This window comes from Alexandromys fortis, unplaced genomic scaffold (assembly GCF_014885135.2).
Source record: "Alexandromys fortis isolate MF-2015 unplaced genomic scaffold, M_Fortis_MF-2015_v1.1 scaffold_28, whole genome shotgun sequence".
Lineage (NCBI taxonomy): Eukaryota > Metazoa > Chordata > Mammalia > Rodentia > Cricetidae > Alexandromys > Alexandromys fortis.
In genome coordinates, this window is record NW_026067901.1 from 6,718,056 (window position 1) to 6,737,499 (window position 19,444).

At 39.9% G+C, this 19,444-nt stretch overlaps 1 protein-coding gene across 1 annotated transcript in view; it reads right to left on the bottom strand.

Annotated features, from left to right (window-relative positions):
• Lrrk2 (leucine rich repeat kinase 2) overlaps window positions 1-19,444 on the bottom strand; it is a 126,877-nt gene that overhangs the window by 56,819 nt on the left and 50,614 nt on the right. The window contains exons 21-28 of the mRNA XM_050131376.1: window positions 15,406-15,524; window positions 12,176-12,245; window positions 11,500-11,717; window positions 9,736-9,986; window positions 9,310-9,458; window positions 4,375-4,468; window positions 2,045-2,231; window positions 565-746 (exon numbers count right to left, since the gene is read on the bottom strand). Of these exons, the coding sequence (XP_049987333.1) occupies window positions 565-746; window positions 2,045-2,231; window positions 4,375-4,468; window positions 9,310-9,458; window positions 9,736-9,986; window positions 11,500-11,717; window positions 12,176-12,245; window positions 15,406-15,524 (1,270 nt within the window). The remainder of the gene's footprint in view (window positions 1-564; window positions 747-2,044; window positions 2,232-4,374; window positions 4,469-9,309; window positions 9,459-9,735; window positions 9,987-11,499; window positions 11,718-12,175; window positions 12,246-15,405; window positions 15,525-19,444) is intronic.

The following is a 19,444-nucleotide window of genomic DNA, read 5'->3' on the forward strand; positions in this document are numbered from 1 at the left end:
TGACTAATTTATGCCAACAGCAGGCATCTGAATGCCCCCCCCCCGATGATATGATCTAAAGGAAACATCAGGGATTGTGGAGATGCTCAGTGGATAAGTATCTCTAAGGACCAGAGTTCAGGAGTCCAGTACCCACTCCAAAGTCAAGCTAGGTGTGGCAACCTGCCTGCAATTCGACTCTTCGGGAGACAAAGACAGGAGACCTCCAGGGAAAGCTGGCTCGATCCAGGCTCATAAGAGACCTGCCTCAGCAAATCAAGTGAAGCATGACCAAAGGTTGATAAGTGACCAAGTGTGGAGCATGATGCAAGGAAACACCTGACTTCCACCTCTGGGTGATGAGGAAGAGAACGCCTTCTCTTACCATTCCCGGGATACTAGGAACTACATAAACTTTTGTAGTGACTGCATAGAAACTCATGCATTAAATGAAAAGCACATGGAACACACATGTTACATAGTACTATTCATTGTCCTTAAAGTGTAACTGGACAGTCATCAACATCTCAGGGGGGAAAGGTGAAACACATTTGACAAAGAGCACAGGGAATAAAGTCGCCTGACCTTATGATGTCTTTGGCTTTGCATCCTATGTGCTTAAAGTCAAAATTCAGATGCAGTCCATCCAAAGGAAGATCCCATATTTTGCTTAATTTCCCCATTTCATTGGGAAAGGACCTCAGTTCCACGTTGTAACTGACATCAAGAGATGTCAGGTTTTCAAGACAGCCGATTTCAGGAGGAATCTTAATGAAATACAAAAGGGTAAAACCTGTTGGTAGGAGGGAATCAGTGTGGATGGCCAAGACACAAGACAATAGTGAACAAGAAAGGCTCTTAGATCCCACAGGCTCCTTGTACAATCTTAACACAAAGTTAAACATTCTCCCCAAATCTTGCCTTTAGTTTACCGTATTGATGCTTTAAAGACAAGCAAAAATAAAGAACTTACCCCAGGTATGTGAGTTATTTACCACTTTATCATAATATAAATTTTATTTGGGTTGTGTGTGTGTGTGTGTACAAGTATGTGTATGCATGTGTGTGCACACATAAACGTGTGTTTGTGTGTAACTTACAGAAGCTGGTTTCTTGCATTCACCACGTGAGACCCGGGAGGAACCTCGGGTTATCAGTTATGGCAGCTACCACCTACTCAACCACCTAGCTGGTCCTATTTATAGCTTTAAAATCTAAATCTCTCTTAGCAATAAACCTCATCGAATACAATTTTGAAAAAAGATGAGTCATTTATATTTATTCAAGACTGTTATCTGTGGCCCCGTTCTCTCACAGTGCCTATGGTCTTGAGTAAACCAGAAATACCAAATACTTACACTTTAGGTGCCAATCTAATAAAGTAGTTTAATTTTCTGTTCTAATTATTATTTTTTTTCAGTTGGAGGCATTGAGCCTTGTGTATGCTAGGTAAGGATTATAATTCCAAGACTACTATTACAAGGTTTTAAGCTAACTATAGCACACATTCATTTGACAGAAAAAAAAAAGTATAGGTTTTAAAAAATATCCAGCAATCCTGAAAATCCGATCATCAGACCTTTGGTATCTTTTAAATTGGTCAACAGCTTGAACTTGATGAGAAAATATTTTTCTTCCATGTGTAAATAAAACGATGCTGACTCATTTAGGTGAGGGTTGCTGCGGAGGAAGACTAAAGAGATCTAAGCATGGAGGAAAGAAAGGGGGGAAACACAGGCCTGTTGTCATCCCGTGAAGATAGGACACAGAGTCAGCCAGGCTCTGGGAAAGGTCAGAGGTCACAGATGGCGACGCTCTTACAGCACCACACATTCAAAATTAGATAAGCACACTCATATGTAACAATTCTTTAAAATATAAAACAAGAGGATTCGGGATTTGTTTGTTGGGAACTGAGCTTCCACTACGCCCACTTAGCACACTGGAGGATCAAATCTCATTTCCAAAAGCGAGAAATGCCAACAGATTTGAAAGGAGTTGTGGCAACGCCAGCTGAAATCTCTTCCCGAGTATCTGATGACTTAAAGCAAAGATGACCTCTCACCTCATTCAGTTTATTATGAGAGAGATGCAGTTTCTCTAATCTTGACCACACGTGTGGCTTTTCACTCAGGTCCAAGATGCTGATCTGATTGTGGCTAAAGAAGAGTTCCCTTAAGTTCAGAGATGCCCAGTGTGCAGGCCCCGGCAGGTGCTCAATGCTGTTGTGGCTCATGTCCAAGGACCGCAAGCTGTGGACGACATGATGTTCTATTGAAAGCAAAGTGGGAATTTTCATAGGACACAGAGGAACGTCACCGGGAATTTTACCAGACTGAGAATTAGACGTCATTTTTAAAGCTACGCCACTTACATATAAACACGAACTTGAGCTTGTGTGTTCATACAGCACTTTCCTCTAGAGTGGAGGTGGAAGTGAATAAGGACGATTAGAAGCAAAATGGGTCACTTTTGTCTATTGTGATGAAAATATGGTGGCATTGTGATTGTAAGAAAGGATGTTTGGGGTCTTTCACCAAAAAGAAAACAAAAACTGCTTGCAGTGACATACATATTAACCCTTGATAGTCATACATCAAAGCATCATGTGGTATCCCATATTTACAGCTTACATACGTTAAGTAAATTTTTTTTTAAAAGAAAGAAAATTTGAGGTCCAGTTTCCCTTTGGACCATAGAGCATCTCTCTCAAAATGAGGCGGAAAAAAACAATGTTTCATAAATTCTCATGGAGCATGAGAAATTATGACGAACAAATATACAAGCGGTCATTGAGATGCTGCCCCCTCTACAGGGTTCATGATTGGGCAGCCCCCACTAGCCCTCCATGGATGGCTTTCACTTTATCAGCGGCTGCTCTGGAGTTAATCACTAGAGCTGTGGATATGCTCTAGTCTCAATGAGAGAGGACAAAGCATGGATAAGTCTGCCATGTGACCTGCTTGCCCTCATCAAGCAGTGCTTCTCAAGTTTTCCGAAAACCTTAATACTCAAGAGTGCATGTGTAAGGAGAGAATAAAGACAGAAAGAAAATAGAGCAGGCTTTTATGCATACACGGATCCCTTTCACTCCGTGTATTAGAAACTTAATGTATTAATCGTCAGCTAACACAGCATTAGCATCTGCTTGACTGGAGTTTGGGTCTACAAAGCATTGTTTATATTCTTAAAAATGTATCATGTATTGTTGTGGTTGTGGCAGAAAAGCTCATGAAAACTAGGGGAAGAAGCTGTGTTGGAGATTACTTTTATCAGTTGAATCAGGAATGCATTGAAGACAAGCAAGAATTGCTACGTTTTCCCAAAGCAGTATCTCTTTGGGTACAGTAGGGACTCTAGGTGGACAACTATGTGTCCACTTGTGAAACCAAGGAAGATTTAAAACAGAAACACAAAGGCTGGAGGAGATGTGTGCCTGAAAATGGTGTTGGTGAAACCAGAAGCAAGGCTGGAGCTGTGAGCCTGAGGATGGTGTAGATGAAATCAGGAGCTGGATTAGAGTGTTAGTTCTCTGTGAAGAAATAATCTTTGTTTCCTGGTAAATTATTTGCCTCCGTGTTTTCAGAGACACATTTCAAACATGGCCCCATGTTTATTTAAAAGAAGCCACTGTGTAAGAATTGAAAATCGGAAGTTGAGCTCAACCACACAGATGAATTATGACTGTGGGAAGAGACTTCATCTCAAGCGAAATTATAAAATGAACATGATGGCAGAAGTCACCTTCTAAAATGATGAGAAAGACCAAAGAGAATGTCCATGTGGTACAATAAGAACAGGAGAGGGGTTTTGAAAAGAGAGGTTTATGCTAATGGGTTTGTTTGCCTGACATTCTCCGTTACTAGGTTGTGGTTTTTACTTGCCTGTAACATGCATACCTGTGCATATAAACTATGATTGTTTTATATGCATGAATAAAATAGTTCTTAAAATGACGACACACTTGAAACTGAATTAATGTCTAAACTTTGGGTCTTTGATGAATTTAACAAGTCCCCAAACCCCAGCCACTTCATCCTGTCCAGATGGAAATATATATATTCTCCTAATCTTCACGGAAAATGTCATTGAAACAAATGAAAAAGGTGTTCAGGCAACAAATAACCCCATGTGAGCCGCTAAAACCCAATAGAAACCAACATCCATCTGACAAACATCCAGCCCATGTCATCTTATTTAGCTAAATAAGATACTGCAATTAATTATTCTGCTTATCCCTACACTAAACATGATAAGTTTCTGTAAAAGTTAAGGAGATATATCTGATGTTAAGTAAAAATGGGTTTATAAATGCTCACGTCCAACCATTGCTTCGCTTCTAAGAGTTATGCAACCGTTTGTTCAGCCTTAGAAGTGAAATAACAATGAACTCACTGTGGAAGAATGAAAATCGCTTCTGGAATGCACGTGAAACTGTTTTGAGATAATTTTAGACTCGTTATGGAAAAAGGTAAGGCAGGCATCGCAGCTAAAGAAAGAAAACAAGATAATGGACATTTATATTACAATCTTAACGAGATTTCTGGAAAACTCAATAAAAGCAGTAACCAGTAATATACCACATGTTTGTTCACATTTTACACTGAAGCATAAAACAATCTTACTTCCTAAAAGTATGGCTTGTGTAGGAGCCAACCACTATAAGTTAAATAAAAACAGACTACCTAAAGGAAGTTCTTTACTTTCAACCATTATCACCTGCCAGAGTAGGACTTAGCCAGAAGTTTAATGGGGGCCCGAGTCTCAGTAGTTTATCCTGAAGCAATAACCTGGTTGCAGGAAGAACCATGAACTGAGATTACCCAAGCACCTCTCAAAAACAGACCATCCAAAGGAAATGCCTAATGTTCCAACCATTGTAGATAGGATCACCTGCCAGCTCACTTACCAGGACACCCCTAGACAAATGTCAGTCAATCAGGGGTCCTGAACCTCAGAAACCCCTCACCCCCACCTTCACTACTATAAAAACCCTAATGGTTTAAAATGTATTTCCTTGTTCAAGGTCTGTTCAGGTTTAAAAATGTATGTTTAGCCTCCTTGGCTTTGCTAACTTTGCTGGGTTTAAGCTATTTGGATAAGCTGAGTCATAAGTTTTTGTATTGATACTAAGAGGTTTGGACCTCCTCTTCTGGGGAAAGAACGTTGTTTCTATGTCAATCACTCCAGGGTAATTAGAGATTCAATGGCCTTGTTAATGATAGAGAACAAAATGCTCACACAGAAGTTGGATGAAAACTTGCTCAGCTGGTCTCCTTTGTTAACCACCTTACTTTCAGCTCTAACAGGCCCCTAATGATCTTGCTTCTTCTTATCCACAGACTAATGGAGTACAGGTCAATACTGTTTAACTGATAGTATTGAGGTCCCAGTATCACCCCCTTGAGTCCCTGGACAGTCAGAACTCATGATTGAGTGCTGTCATTGGTACTTGTGAAGGGGAAAAAAATGTAGGGCCCAGGGCAGCTTTCCCAGGGCAACTTGGTACAGCCTGCCAAGATGGGTTTGATAGATCAGCAGGAAGGTAGACCTGAGTCTCAGTTTGCCCTAGGGCAATGCCAGCTCTTAGACTCCCTGCTGTTCCCATTTCACCCTGGGACCTGTTCCTTGCCTTCCCAGGAGACAGCATTAACAACTAGATATAAACTTGTTCTGTGTTTACCCTCGGAATGGCTAATTCAGTTTCTTTATTAGCTTTAGTGCAAAATCATTACAGAGTGTGGACTTCTAGTCTTGTATTATAGACTTCTAGCTTATTGTAGACTGTTAGGAAATACAAGTTAGTCAGTTATCTTTAAAGTACTGATATAATTAGTTACAGGAATAAGCCTTATTTAGTTCCTCGTAGATATTTTCAAAATCAAACTTAAAACAAGCAATGAGAAACGAAGTTTATCTAATCAGACATACCTAGGCAGCCCTCATACTTCAGAGATCTGCAGAATATGGCATTTAAAATAATGTTTAAAAAGCTTATTATATTAGTCAGAGACTCTGAGATTTTAGCAGTGACCCCAGGTCTCCAAAGAAGATGATATCTTGGACACTATGATATCTCCACCTGGATTATGATAGTGCTGACCACTGGACGAGATGCCCCAATGCAACACCTGCTGCCAGGACCCAGTCCAGACTGTGGACACACAGCAGGACCTTGGAGAATTGATTGCACCACTTTCGCCTAGACAAAATAAGGTCAGTCTTTTCCATGTCCCTCTTGCAAAGGAAAAATATTTACCTTATGGGCATGCCTAAGACTGTAAGACTGCTGTTCTGGATATTTCTGCCTCCAATGGTATGGAGACGTGGGTATGACTAACTGTATATGGACTCTGGTACCTCTCAATTTTAATAGATTTAAAAACTACTTGTTCTGTGTGCAGATATACTTTATTTATCATTCTGAGATCTCTGATAGTATAGATGGCTAGGGCAATTATAATGTCAGTTTAGCAGCAAAAGATATCCAGGTCCTTCCACAAAGCTACAGCCAGCTTGTTAGCTCATTCTAAAGCTACTAGGTCTCTTAAAAATGTTTTAAGGTCTGAGAATATAAACATTAATAAGCTTTGAGGGTCTAAAAGAAAAGACTTAAAACATAAACACAGGTTAAGATATGGGAAATGGTTTCTTATTTCTTCCCCCCTCTATGGCACAGTTCTAATATGCTTGACTCCTTACTGTTTGGGTCACAAGCTCAAGATTTTAGATTAATTATAGTTGCCTCTTAAATATAAACTAAAAGGTGTTTCTCATCTCTGTCCAAACCATGCATGGTTCTCTGGAGAGCAGAAAAATATACATGCTTCTAACCAAAATCTGTAGTATTTGCTAGAACTCAAAGACATGAATCTATTCCTTCTGTTTACAGATACCCGTTATCTGCTCTTTTTCTACAATATGGATTTTTCTTTAAGTACATAAATTTTAATTTCTATTCCTAGTTTAAATTTATCTCAATAGGCTTCCACTTGGCTTACAGACACATCTAAGCAGCTGACTACACCCTGTTCCGAATGGTGGCGAGCCCTGGACTTCATGAAAGCTGATGTGGACCAGTCCAGCTAATATGAACACTCCCTGTCCCTTCAACGAAGTCTGATGAATACCCCATTGCCTAAATTCCCTCCCTACCTTGCAACCTGCTTAAACCCTGATAACAACACCCCAATGTCAGCTTGTAGTAGTTGAGGAAAGGAACATGTCATCCCATGCTCCCTGCCCAGAATAGATTGAAAGAATGAGACAAGGGGGAACTCCTTGGCATGGGGGACAAGATAACTACCTATAGTGCCTGTTGATATACCAGAAAATAGGCCCAGAATTGTCAGTTAATGGACTTATTAACTAAAGTCATTCTTAGGTCCCAATAATACCTCCTTAAGACCACGGGGAGGCAGGACCCATGATTTGGTCCTGTCATCAGGGCTTGTGAAGGGGGAAATGTAGGAGCCAGCCATGATAAGCTAAATAAAAACACACCACCTAAAGGAGAGCTAGCTTTCATGACCACAGAAGGTGGAATACAGTCAGCCAAGGGAAGAATAATAGTACGGCCTGACCTGTTAGTGTTCAGGCATCTGTACTGCAGCCACTAAGAGCACCTTCTGTGCACATACACTATGTTCCCTTTTAGAAGGTGGGCCTTGCTCATTCTCATCTCTTTTTTTTTCTTTCTCTCTCTCCCTCTCTCTCTTTCTCTCTCTCTCTGCTTCTCCCTCTGCCTCTCTCTAAATCCCCCTCTACCTCTCTGCCTCTCTCTATGCTTTTGCCACTCCTATCCTCAGAGGCCAGTCTCTTCCCTCCTCTCCCCTCTTTTGCCATCCCCTATCCCTTAATTAAGAAAAAAAAATCCTTCCACGTGAGCTCTGTTTCATGGCATCTTTCTCTCGAATTCCGGATTTTTAAAATTACAACACTACCTGGCTGTGATGCCTCCCAATCGCAATGGACAAAAATGACACGGTATCTCTAAGGTTCAACAATGGCACTGCTATCCAGGTAGTAGCTACAAGCAGTATAATTGGACTTAAGGCCTGTACAACAGAAGGAAAATCAAGCCTAGTCCTGTAAGCCGAGTCACATGCTTGTGAGTAGCGGCATCATGGACTTCAGAGAACTTACGACTGCCATCTTCCTAAACCAGCATAATCCTAACTGCACTCTAAATACGTATCCTGCCCACAGATAAGTGTAGCTCTCACCTCCCATCAAAGAAGATTCCTTTTGCAGCAGACAGGTCTCATCACAGAAAGCCACAAGTAGTTAAAATACAGATGAAGCACCAGTCATGGGCCACGCAGCCCCCACTGAGACATCCACAACACAGCCCTACGCTTAAAGGCTCAGAGAATAACTCAGAAGCGGAGGCAGAAAGATCCTAAGAGCCAGTGGCCCAGCAACTCTGCTGCAGAATGGTGGGTTCTTAATACGGCACAGAGAGGCTCTGCCCGTGAAATCTCAACAACCTGGCTGTCTGAGCAGGACCTGAGCAATTCCAAAACCAGTTACCATCCCAACCCAGAGGAGAGAAATTCCACAAGGCCCCACCCACATATGAAGAACTAAGAGCAATTAACAACTGCTGAGAGAGGGAGATTAGGCCTTCTTAACCAGCTATCCAATACCAAGTAGTCAGTCCTAAAAACATACATATATACAAGCAACACTAACAAAGGTCACATTTATATAATTCTTTGTGTAGGTGTGTGTGTGTATATATATATATGTATATATATATACATATATATATATATATATGTTTTCAACAGCTTTAGTTTTACAGAAAATGTGGGTGGGGCCGGTCCACTTCCTGTTCCCCGCCTGGCCTCCCCACACCCCTTTTCTCCTACTGTCAATTGGTGTTAGTTCAGCTGCAGCAAGGGGCCGGTACTGACCCGAGCAGTGTCGCCATTCACAGTTTAGTTTAAGGTCATCCCTGTGTGTTGATAAACATGGCAGCTGTCCGTCATTGCTGTCATCCAGTCACCACCTATTCCGCCCTTTCTCTTCGCCAGCCCACGATAACTACGGCTCTTTTGACTGGCGCTCATGGTTTTACCTTCTCCAGAATGTTTTGTAAGTGGAATCAAGCGAGTGTGACCTTCCTTCACTGAAATATGCATTGATTTTATTGTCTTCCACATTCCTTTCCCTGGCTTGATGGCTCATTTCATTATCAGCCTGCCAACTTGGTTTGTTGAACTATGGCCCCTTTTAACTGAAATACCACCTGTAACGTCTTAAAACACTCATATATGTCCCTTTCTGGAAGGTCTGGTAAGGTTGCGGTCAGCACACAACACTTACCAAGAGAATTCATCTGGGCACTGAAAGTCTCCACTTTTGGACAAGCCTCAAGAAAGTCTTCAGGTAGGGATGGAATATGGTTTTTACTAAGATTTAACATCTTCAATTCCTTCAGGCTCAAGGGAGAACAAATCCCAGATATTTTGTTTCTAGTGGGAAAACACAAAACTGAGGATTAGAATTTGAATGCTTTTATAGTGTAAAGGTATAAAATCAATTCACCCTCCAAGTACAGTTTCAAGGCACATTTAAGCCTCAAAATTAACCGTGAAGATTCCAACTGATAAAGTTGTCTAAATTAACAATGGCCTCAACCTTTAGCCATGTTTGCTTTAAATTCATTGCTATAGAAATATCTCCAGGCCTTCTCAGCCATGCTAAGTTCGGTGGAATATAAGCTTGCCATCCTAATGGGTCGGTTCTTACCCTTCCAACAGGAGCTGTTCCAGTTTCTCCACCACTTGGGCGAGGTTCTCCGGGATGGAAGAGAGCTGGTTGTAGGACAGGTTAAAGTGTTTGAGGCTGGGACACTTCACCAGGGGGTCTAAAACTACTGTGGGTCCAATGTCATTTCGAGAGGCATCGAGGTTGGTGATGCATGCCATTTTCAACAAGAAGGAGGGGAAAGATGTGAATTTGTTGCTGTGCAAATCCAAATGCGTCAAGCACTTCAGAGTCTGGGAAGAGAAAATTTCAGTATTTCAAACCAGGTGAGAAAGAGCTTCGGTACCATTTCTCCTTTTTCATACCATGGCAATCTAAAACCAATAGGGATTTTGATTTTGATTTTAAAAAAATAAAACCACAATGCTCAACATAACTTCAGTATACTTACTAGGTCAACCATCCCTGCTGCAGCATGAGTTAAAACATTAAAAATTCCATAAGTGATTGTCTAAAGCAAGTTCACAAACATAAAGCTGATGCCTCAATTTGGCTTATTTTTAGAAATTACTTCTGTTAAAAGCAAGATGAGTCAAGGCTACTGCGATGTACCCAACTCACACAGTTAAATCTATCAGACACAGGCTCTCCTGGGAGTAATTTATATTAGAGTGTGTAACAACTTCTGAAAGGTTATTTAGATACCTTGTGAAACTCACAATAATGGGGTAATTGATGCCCCAAACCTATATAGACTTAACCATGGTAATATAGTATAATAAAATATCACTTACATTCTAAGAGAAAGGAACTTTTACTGGACAGAGTTAATAATTCTCCTTGAGGTTACTTAACACTGAAGACTGCTATCCTACTGTCTATTCAGCCTATTTGTGTGTAACCTGCCTTTAAGACAGTGGTTCTCAACCTCCCTAACGCCGTGATCCTTTAATACAGTTCTTCGTGTTGGGGTGACCCCCCCAACCATAAAATTATTTTCATGGCTACTTCATAGCTGTAGTTTTGCTACTGTTAAGAATCACAATGTAAATAGCTGATATACAGGGTATCTCATATTTGACCCTTGTGAAAGGATCATCTGACGCCCAAAAGGTCACGACCCCCCAGGTTTGGTAACTACTGCTTTAAGAGAAGAGTACAACAACTATTCTTACTTGCCTAGGATTTCCATGGAACTAGCTTTTGTAGGCTAAGTGAAAGAAGCAGAGCTGTAATCTTAAATTATGTACTCTCCCATACCTCATGCCCAGGAGTAATGCATGTGTGTGTGTGTGTGTGTGTGTGTGTGTATAGTGGTAATAAATGCCAGCAATGAAAGGTACATTAAATGTCACCTTATAAGACAAACATCTAGCTCTACAGTGACAGATGGAAGCTACATGGATATGGAGTGATAAGTCTGTGGTGCCGTTTGTTATACGGGTCAGTGACATCGGTTTCATTCCTTGTAAACCTCTTAAAGATTTTTTTGAAAGTATCTCTTATTTCTTTCCCTATGTGATGTGTTCCATGATGTTCAATAAATATGGAGTAAATATCCCTTATGAGGCAGACTATAGAAGATAGGGAGAGAGAAGTAGAGAATTTAAATCCGAACTTGCTCTTGGTAAAACCACTCCAAGAGGAAGTTTTTAATGTATCTTCCCTTTTCGCACCAGGGGCACATTCCAGGTACTCTGAGGTTATTATAAATCTGTTTAAACAGGTGCGCTTAATTTATGCAAATTGACTAGCCACGCGGTGCCCTGCAGGGTCTGGGGGATTCAAAAGGCAAAGGGACTCTACCTCACACAGCTGCTGAGGGAAGCCAGTGAGCGCATTCTGGTGAAGTTCCAGCTTGGTGAGATGCTCCAGGTGGCCACTGAGACAGCACTTCTGGCTCAGGGCATCAATATCTTTCAGTTCGTTGGCGGAAAGGTCTAAGGATGTGATGTATTCTCTCTCAGAGGCCAGGGAAGAGGAACTATCTGAATGTCTCATGTGAGGCTGAAGCTTCGATGACCCTGTTTTAACAAAAACAAAGGATGAACATGTGCACACACGGAGGACTCCACCTGGTGAAAATGGACCTCTTCATGTCAGCAGGTGGCGCTGTAAGAAAACCAGACTATGGTGTGTGCTCTAGTGACAAGGATGGAGAGCAGACAGAAATATTTAACCAGGTGCTGGGAAAACAAAGACCTGCAGGAGAAAATGAGGAAGGGGACCCGAAAAAATAGAACTTGGATTTCAGAAAACTCCTAAAAGATGTGGGCTGATACTAGTTATAAAATGTAAATCTTTGGACTGACAGAACTCTATTTTATTTTTCTGCAGCCTCCGTAATCATTAGGTACATACATACAAAAGCTGTGTAAGTTCAAATAGACAGCAAGAAAATTTAAATAATCAAAGCAAATTAAAAAAGCAACAGATTCTGCCCCAAATATCTACTTAGATGAAATGATTTCCCGATACTTACTGAGACACTCATCTGAAGAAAGTATTTTTCTTTTTCTTCTCAGTAAATCTTCATGATCCAAAACGGGACCCTATTAAATAAACAATGACAAGTAAAATTGCTATAATTTTTGTTGATTGTGAGAACAGAACATTTCTGTACAGAAGCAACCAGGAAATGTGAGTAGACTAGATGGAGTTCACAATTGTTGGGGGAAGAAATAGGCAAGAAAAGAGTTCAAAGATTAAAGTAAGAGAAAACTGAATTTTACTGCACAGATGGCCTCTGTATTGACCCTTGCCCCTCTGTTTTATGTACTTGTAGAAGGGTCATACTCTAGGATCCAGATTGTCCTAGAACCAGGGACCCTCTAGACTTGGCTTTCTGGTGCTGGCACTTGAAGGGTTACCAGGCCTTGACCTTAGGTTCAAGAATCAGGAAACTGAAAGACAGAAGCTGTAACTTATTTGTAGTAACTACAACTGCTAAATACGAGCACCGTGACCTAATTTATCATATTTGCCTACAATCACTCACTCTTATCTTCACATCTAAACTAAACAAAAGTCTTGATTTTTGTTTAATTTTACTTTGAATCAGCACATTATTAGTAAATGCATGCACGATGAAACAAATATCCCACAGGTATCACAATATAATGATACATTCATATTATACACTGACCAAATTACTTAGGGGGATCTCAAATGACTGATTTTATAGTAATAAATAATAGACATATGTATATCCCTAAATATCTTGGCTTTCTTTAGACAACCTTCTTTTTTATTTTATTAATTTTGTGTGATACATGTGGGCTTGGGGATTCACATGCCCTGGCTTGTGTGTGGAGGTCTAAAAACAGCTGGGTGGGGTTGGCACTTTCCTTCCACCTTGTATGAGTCCCAGGAGTTGCTGTCAACAGGAGGGCACAGCAAGTCCCTTTACCTGTTGAGCTTCTTTCTGCGGCAGGTGGTGACTAATAGAGACTTATAACAAAGAGCTGAGAATAAGAGATGCTGGTCTGCCCGGCCCTGACTGAGGTATCTGCATCACTTCTCTAGGGTTCAGGGAACATTTTAGAAGGGGGCAGAAGGGACAAGTGAGTTGGAGAGTGGGCAAGTTTCTTTCCAAAGGGCACCATTTAGATGTAGCCATCACGCGTAAGAACACACTGTGCTGTGGTTGACCACATAAGACATGCACAAAACTGGGCCTGCCAACATTTCATCATGCAAGGGCTCATGAGGCTCCACCCATCCCCGGGGACTACTGACTGATGATGAATGGTGCTAGAGGAAGGGGTGTGACTTCAGTGTGTGGTGTAACCACCAACAGGTTGTCCATGCTCCAGTAAGGAACTTCCTACCCAGGCTCCTATAAGCAGCCCGAATAAACTCAGTGAGTCTCCCTCTCTCTCTCTACCTCCGTCTCTTCCTCCCTCCCTTCCTCCCTTCCTCCCTCCCTTTTTGCCTCTTTTTTCTGTCTCTGTCTGTCTGTCTCTCTCTCATACATACACACACAAAACATGAAAGTTGCAGGAGGTCTTTTAGGAAAAGGAGTTTTAGCACAAGAGGGAGAAAGATGCGAGAAGGAAAGGGGGGTGAAAATGACTATTGTAGATTATATTTTATACATAAAACTGTCAAAGAAGAAAACAAATAAGGAAATGAATTTATTTTGAAGGATGAAAGGAAAAATAGAGAGTAAAATGGAGGTTACCAGAGCGTGGGAAAGGTGAAAGAACGGCAAACTGAGTCAAGGGTACAAATGCAGAGAGGGAGAAGGGCGTCTGTGTTGTATGTGCAGGCGCATGGCTGTGGTCAGTAACGTCCTGCTGCATGCTTGCGAGGAAGATGCTGGAAACTGCATAGTATGTAGTACCATAGTCACAATCATGTCTAAATAAATCTCTCAGCTTTTCACTTTCATAAACCAAAATAAAACTCCAGCCAGTCTATATCAGAAAGATTAAATCTGGAGATACAGTGCATTTAAAAATTCTTAAGGTTATTTCAAACAAAAGACTTTCCACTTCAAATTTTCAGATTAAGGGAGACTACTGTACTTTTGTCATTGCCAGCAGTATAGTAAATGATGTGAGACATGTTAATTTCCTTTATCATAATAATCATTTTACACTATGTGTTTTATATACATACAATAAGGGTAAGTTAAAGGCTATTTCCATAATAAAAAAGACATTTTGAATGTACAATACTATATTATCATCAAAAATTAAGTTAGCATTCATCTTTGAAAGTCAACCTAAAAATGGTGTCATTCTCAATATCAGGCATCTCATAGAAAGGTGTGTGTCTTTTCATTTAAAAAAACAGAAACTTTTCTCTCCCCATCTCCCCTTACCCACATCCCACCCCACCCCCAAGATTCCATTTTTTTTTTGCCCGGCAATCTTGTCTATTTCCCATATCCAGGAGGATAAATATATGTTTTTCTTTGGGTTCACCTTCTTATTTAGCTTCTTTAGGGTCACAAATTATAGACTCAATGTCCTTTATTTATGGCTAGAAACCAATTATGAGTTAGTACATCCCATATTCATCTTTTGGGGTCTGGGTTACCTCACTCAGGATAGTGTTTTCTATTTCTATCCATTTGCATGCAAAACTCAAGATGTCATTGTTTTTTTACCGCTGAGTAGTACTCTAATGTGTATATACTCCACACTTTCTTCATCCATTCTTCCATTGAAGGACATGGGATAAAACCGGACTCTCTGAACATGGCAGACACTGATGGCAGATGAGAACCCAAGGACAATGGCATTGGGTTTTGATCCTATTTCATGTTATGGCTTTGTGGGAGCCTAGCCTGTTTGGATGTTCACCCTCCTAGACCAGGATGGAGGGGGAGGACCTTGGACTTTCCACAGGGCAGGGAACCCTACTGCTCTTTGGACTGGAGAGGGAGGGGGAGAGGAGTGGGGGGAGGGGGAGAGGAGTAAGAGGAGGGGGAGGGAAATGGGAGGCTGGGAGGAGGGGGAAATATTTTTTTCAATAAAAAAAATTAAAAAAAAAACAGAAAACGAATACTAGTGGTGTGTATGAAATTCAATAATTCTCAAGACAGATGTAGATGTATGAATCCAAGTTAAAAGTGCATATGTTTTCATGTGTATGCATTTGAATATCAGGTGACTCCTTGATAATCACACCTAGCTTTGCAGGAGTTCAGTTCACAAGAGAATGTCGGGACAGAACACTTAGCATAAACAGCATGGAACTTACCAAGGAACTGGAATGCCTCTGAGAATTTGCTGAGCAACGCTGCAAAGCCGGATCTCTATAAAATTCTCCTACACTAATCGAATTCGACTTCTTTTTCATGAGAACTGAGTTCTCACTGCCTGCTTTGAAATGAAAGGATAACAAAGTGAAAAAAGAACAACAACCATGTGAGAAAACCTCATAACTCAGTCAGGAAGCTTAAATATTTTCATTAGCAGAAACTTCGCAGGCTCGGAGGAGAAGAGTGATTTCCATACAGACACGAGGGCCAGCATTTGGAAACCAGCAGCTAACAGACACATGATCCTGAGGACATGGGTGTCCTCAGCACTGGGGACGCAGGGGAGGCACAAGAGGATACAATGGGGTTCACTGACTGCCAGCCTAGTGGAGAAACCATGCTCCAAGCTCAGCAAGATATCCTGCTCCCAAGACATATAATATAATATATATATTATATACACACATGCACAAATACAAAAAACTTTACAATTAATTCTCTTTGAATATGAAATAAAAATGGTAAACAAAGTTGGCTTTTTCAGTTAAAACTCAACTACTGTCTTATTTCTTTCATGTATATTAATTGTATACCTGTATCAGTCTCAGCATGGAGTGTTAGATAAGAATAACCCAATGCTGAAGTTGTTCATGGTCAGGAGAAATAAGTCAAGAAAGTCAACAGTCATACGTGCAGTAGTAAACACATGTAGAGGAAGCAAAGGAAGGAAGCACAAAGATAGGAACAACTCTTTTTCCAGTTCTCTATACTTTCTTACAGATTTTTTAACTTTGGTTTTAAATATTGGAAAAGACACCTTAAATTATTTGACATTCAACAATCTTGAATATGATTCATCAGGGTTTCATATTTGGGGGGGTAAGATGGCATCAGTTTTTTAAGTCATTTATTTTTGTTTTTGTTTTTAGCAGTACTGGGGACTGACCCAAGGCCTCTTGCATCATGCATTCTAGACAAGTACGTATCATTGAGCTATACCTATAATTAGCAATAATTCTTTCACAAGAGGGAAATGAGGATGAAAAGAAATTATGAGTTTTCAGAAATTACATGAAGGAAGAAGTCATACTTGCAAGGATAAATATTGAGGAAATATTTTTGGAAAATAACGTAAGATTTTCAATTCTACCACTCTTTAGCTTGGAAAGAAAAAAAATGAACTTAAGTGCTAAATGTAAATTATAAATTCAAGATATCAAAAAATCAATTTCATATTGTGTAATATGATATACAATTATCTGATATAAGCACTAACTCTCTGATTAAATATGTAAGTCTAACTCATTCTATAGTATAAACTATTTTATTAATTATTTTAGTAAAAGACTCAAAAATGGCTGAGTAAAGATGCCTACTACCAAGTCTGGTGGTCTGAGTTGGATACCAGGAAGCCACATGGTGAAGAGAGAGAACTGACTCATGCAAGTGGTCCTTGGACCTCTGTACATGCATGGTGCCATGCTCACTCTATAAATTAATTAAACATGTCAACTAAATTGGATAAAAATTTGGGGAGGTGGATATGGAAGGTTTTAGGGGAGAGTGGGCTATAGATTGTCAGGAGTGGTTGTCACGGGCTAATTCAAGCCATGATGCAATTAGAGCTTATAGCCATTGATAATTCAGATGTCAACCTAACAGAGGAAGTATTCCCTGATGGGGTTTCCTGTCAGCAAGACTCTGAAAACTGGTGCTTTCTTCTGTGATTCCACTTGGACAATAACAGCTATGATACCTCTCCATTACCATGCATTTTCATGTAATGTGTACATGTAATCTCATGATTGCATCTCATTCTTATGGTAACATTTATCCGTGGGTGATCGAGAAGATGACTTTTCATTTGGATATATGATTTTGATATATAGACTATATATTAGGACTTGCTTCATAACTAGATCTCTTTGTCCCAAGAGGACTGCAGATACATAAAAGCCTGCTTCTTTTTCATGCTCAGACTAACTGCACACAATAATCTCATTTTCACCTCAAAGCAAGTTCAAACTGGGCTAAAGGTATTTTGTAAATGGATCATGAGTTTAAAGCCTTCCAGTTATGCTCAAGGTCAAAGCTGCAGATGTCCAACCAAGGTTACAACACAAAGCACCCTAAGAAAAGCACGCCAATTCTTTGCTTGCCAGTCTGTTAACAATAGACCTATGTCTCAAAGTTTGTCACTGGGCACTGTGCCCCACCCCATTCTGGTTACAGCTTTACTCATGCAACCTTGGACCCTTGTGTTCCCATGGTAATGGCTCAGTTCCTAATCACTTACTCTAGGAATGTGTTTTAAACAATGAGAGGTAACTCTTGCGCTTTTTTTCTATCTCTTCAAGGCTCCTGTAAGGAGAGTTTTTAGGCTAGAAGAGAGAAGATGAAGCTAGAGGAAGCTGGGAGTAATTTGAAGCAGAACAGGAGAGTTAGAACTGAGACAGAACAATAAAAAGACTGATTTGGAAAAGCACATGTGAGAGTTTGCTTGCCCTCAAGAAAAGTCCTTTTCACTTATTGTGGCTTCTATTCTGAACCCTGCAGAGAGTCTAGAGTCTACACCCCCAAAGGATCTTGTTAGAATATAATCAAAATGGGTGAGAGTATCAAAGAACTGATAAAATATTATATTAAAATATATTAATAAAGGAGACTATATATTTTAACTATCCACATACACTATAATAGCTCTTCCATGTCATCATTGCCTTATGTTACATGTTTGGAAAGGGTCTAGCAAAATACTCTTTACATAAGGAAATAGTGCCTTGATATTGATATTTATGTTACCTTTTAGCATTTTTCTTTGTTCAAAGATACCTAATTGGTGGGAGAAGTGATTTCATGGAATGAGCATGCTCAGTAAGTATGAGGACTTTTGGTTCAAACCTCAGCCACAAAAAGAAATGATTGAAATGAATAATACTTTGATCCTTCTCACCCAAAGCTTTCAGCAGACTATAATAATTTAAAAAGCCCCTAAGTTGCACAGGAAAGAAAAAAAAGGCAAATTTTTAGTTGCACATGACAAGACCCTGTACTTAAAGGACCTCGAATGCTCTATCAGAAAACTCTTACAGCATGTAAAAACCTTTCTCTATAACATCACAATACAAAATCAGCAGCTTGTCAGAGATCTACAGACGTGACAGAAAAGAAATAAACAAAAGAGTCATGGTAGCTTTAAGAAAATGAAAAACATAAGAATAAACCCTTTCTGAGAAGACAGAAAGATTTTTACAAGGAAGAATTTTTAAAATGCTGGGAAAAGAGATTGAAAGAGAACACCAAAAGATGGAAAGACCTCCTGTGCTCACGGATATTAGCAAAACAGAAATATTGCATAAAACAATTCACAAATGAATAAAGAAAACTCATTCTGGGAAGCTCACAATAGAATTTATTCATGAAGAATGAAATTATGCTGTGTGCATTAATATAAGTGAGGCTCATAAGAGAGGGGCTATTTGTAGGAGTAAGTGGAGCAGCCAGAGGGGATGTGGATGCTGAAAGGTAATCGGGGTTAAATATGAGCAAAGTAAAAAGCTACAGATGTATTAAAATGTGTTATGATGAAGCCTGTCACTTCATACACTAAAAATTTTTTTAAAATGAGTAAAAAAATAACAAGTCCCTTAGCTCATTTTTTTAGCAAATTGAATTGTATGAAATGTTATTCATAACTGCTATCATCATACATATTGTTCTATCAATTTTAAAAATTATGTCAGGTGAATTATTAAAATAGTAATGTTTTAGGGCCATTATAAAATTAAGAACTATTTGCCAATTGTCATCCAGATCCATTACCTAGATTTTCTTGATTTCCTACCTGTAAACCTGAAAGGCTGGCATCACTAACTGTAAAAAGGTCAGGAAAATGACACAGCCACAAAAACCTAGTAGATGTCAGGGTATGAACCCCAACACCAGGGTAGGAGTTATCTTGCTCTAAGCGTGCATGTGGCCACGTCCTCTGGCTTACACAGGGAAGCGCAAGACGTGGTTTCTCCAGCCACAGCTTTA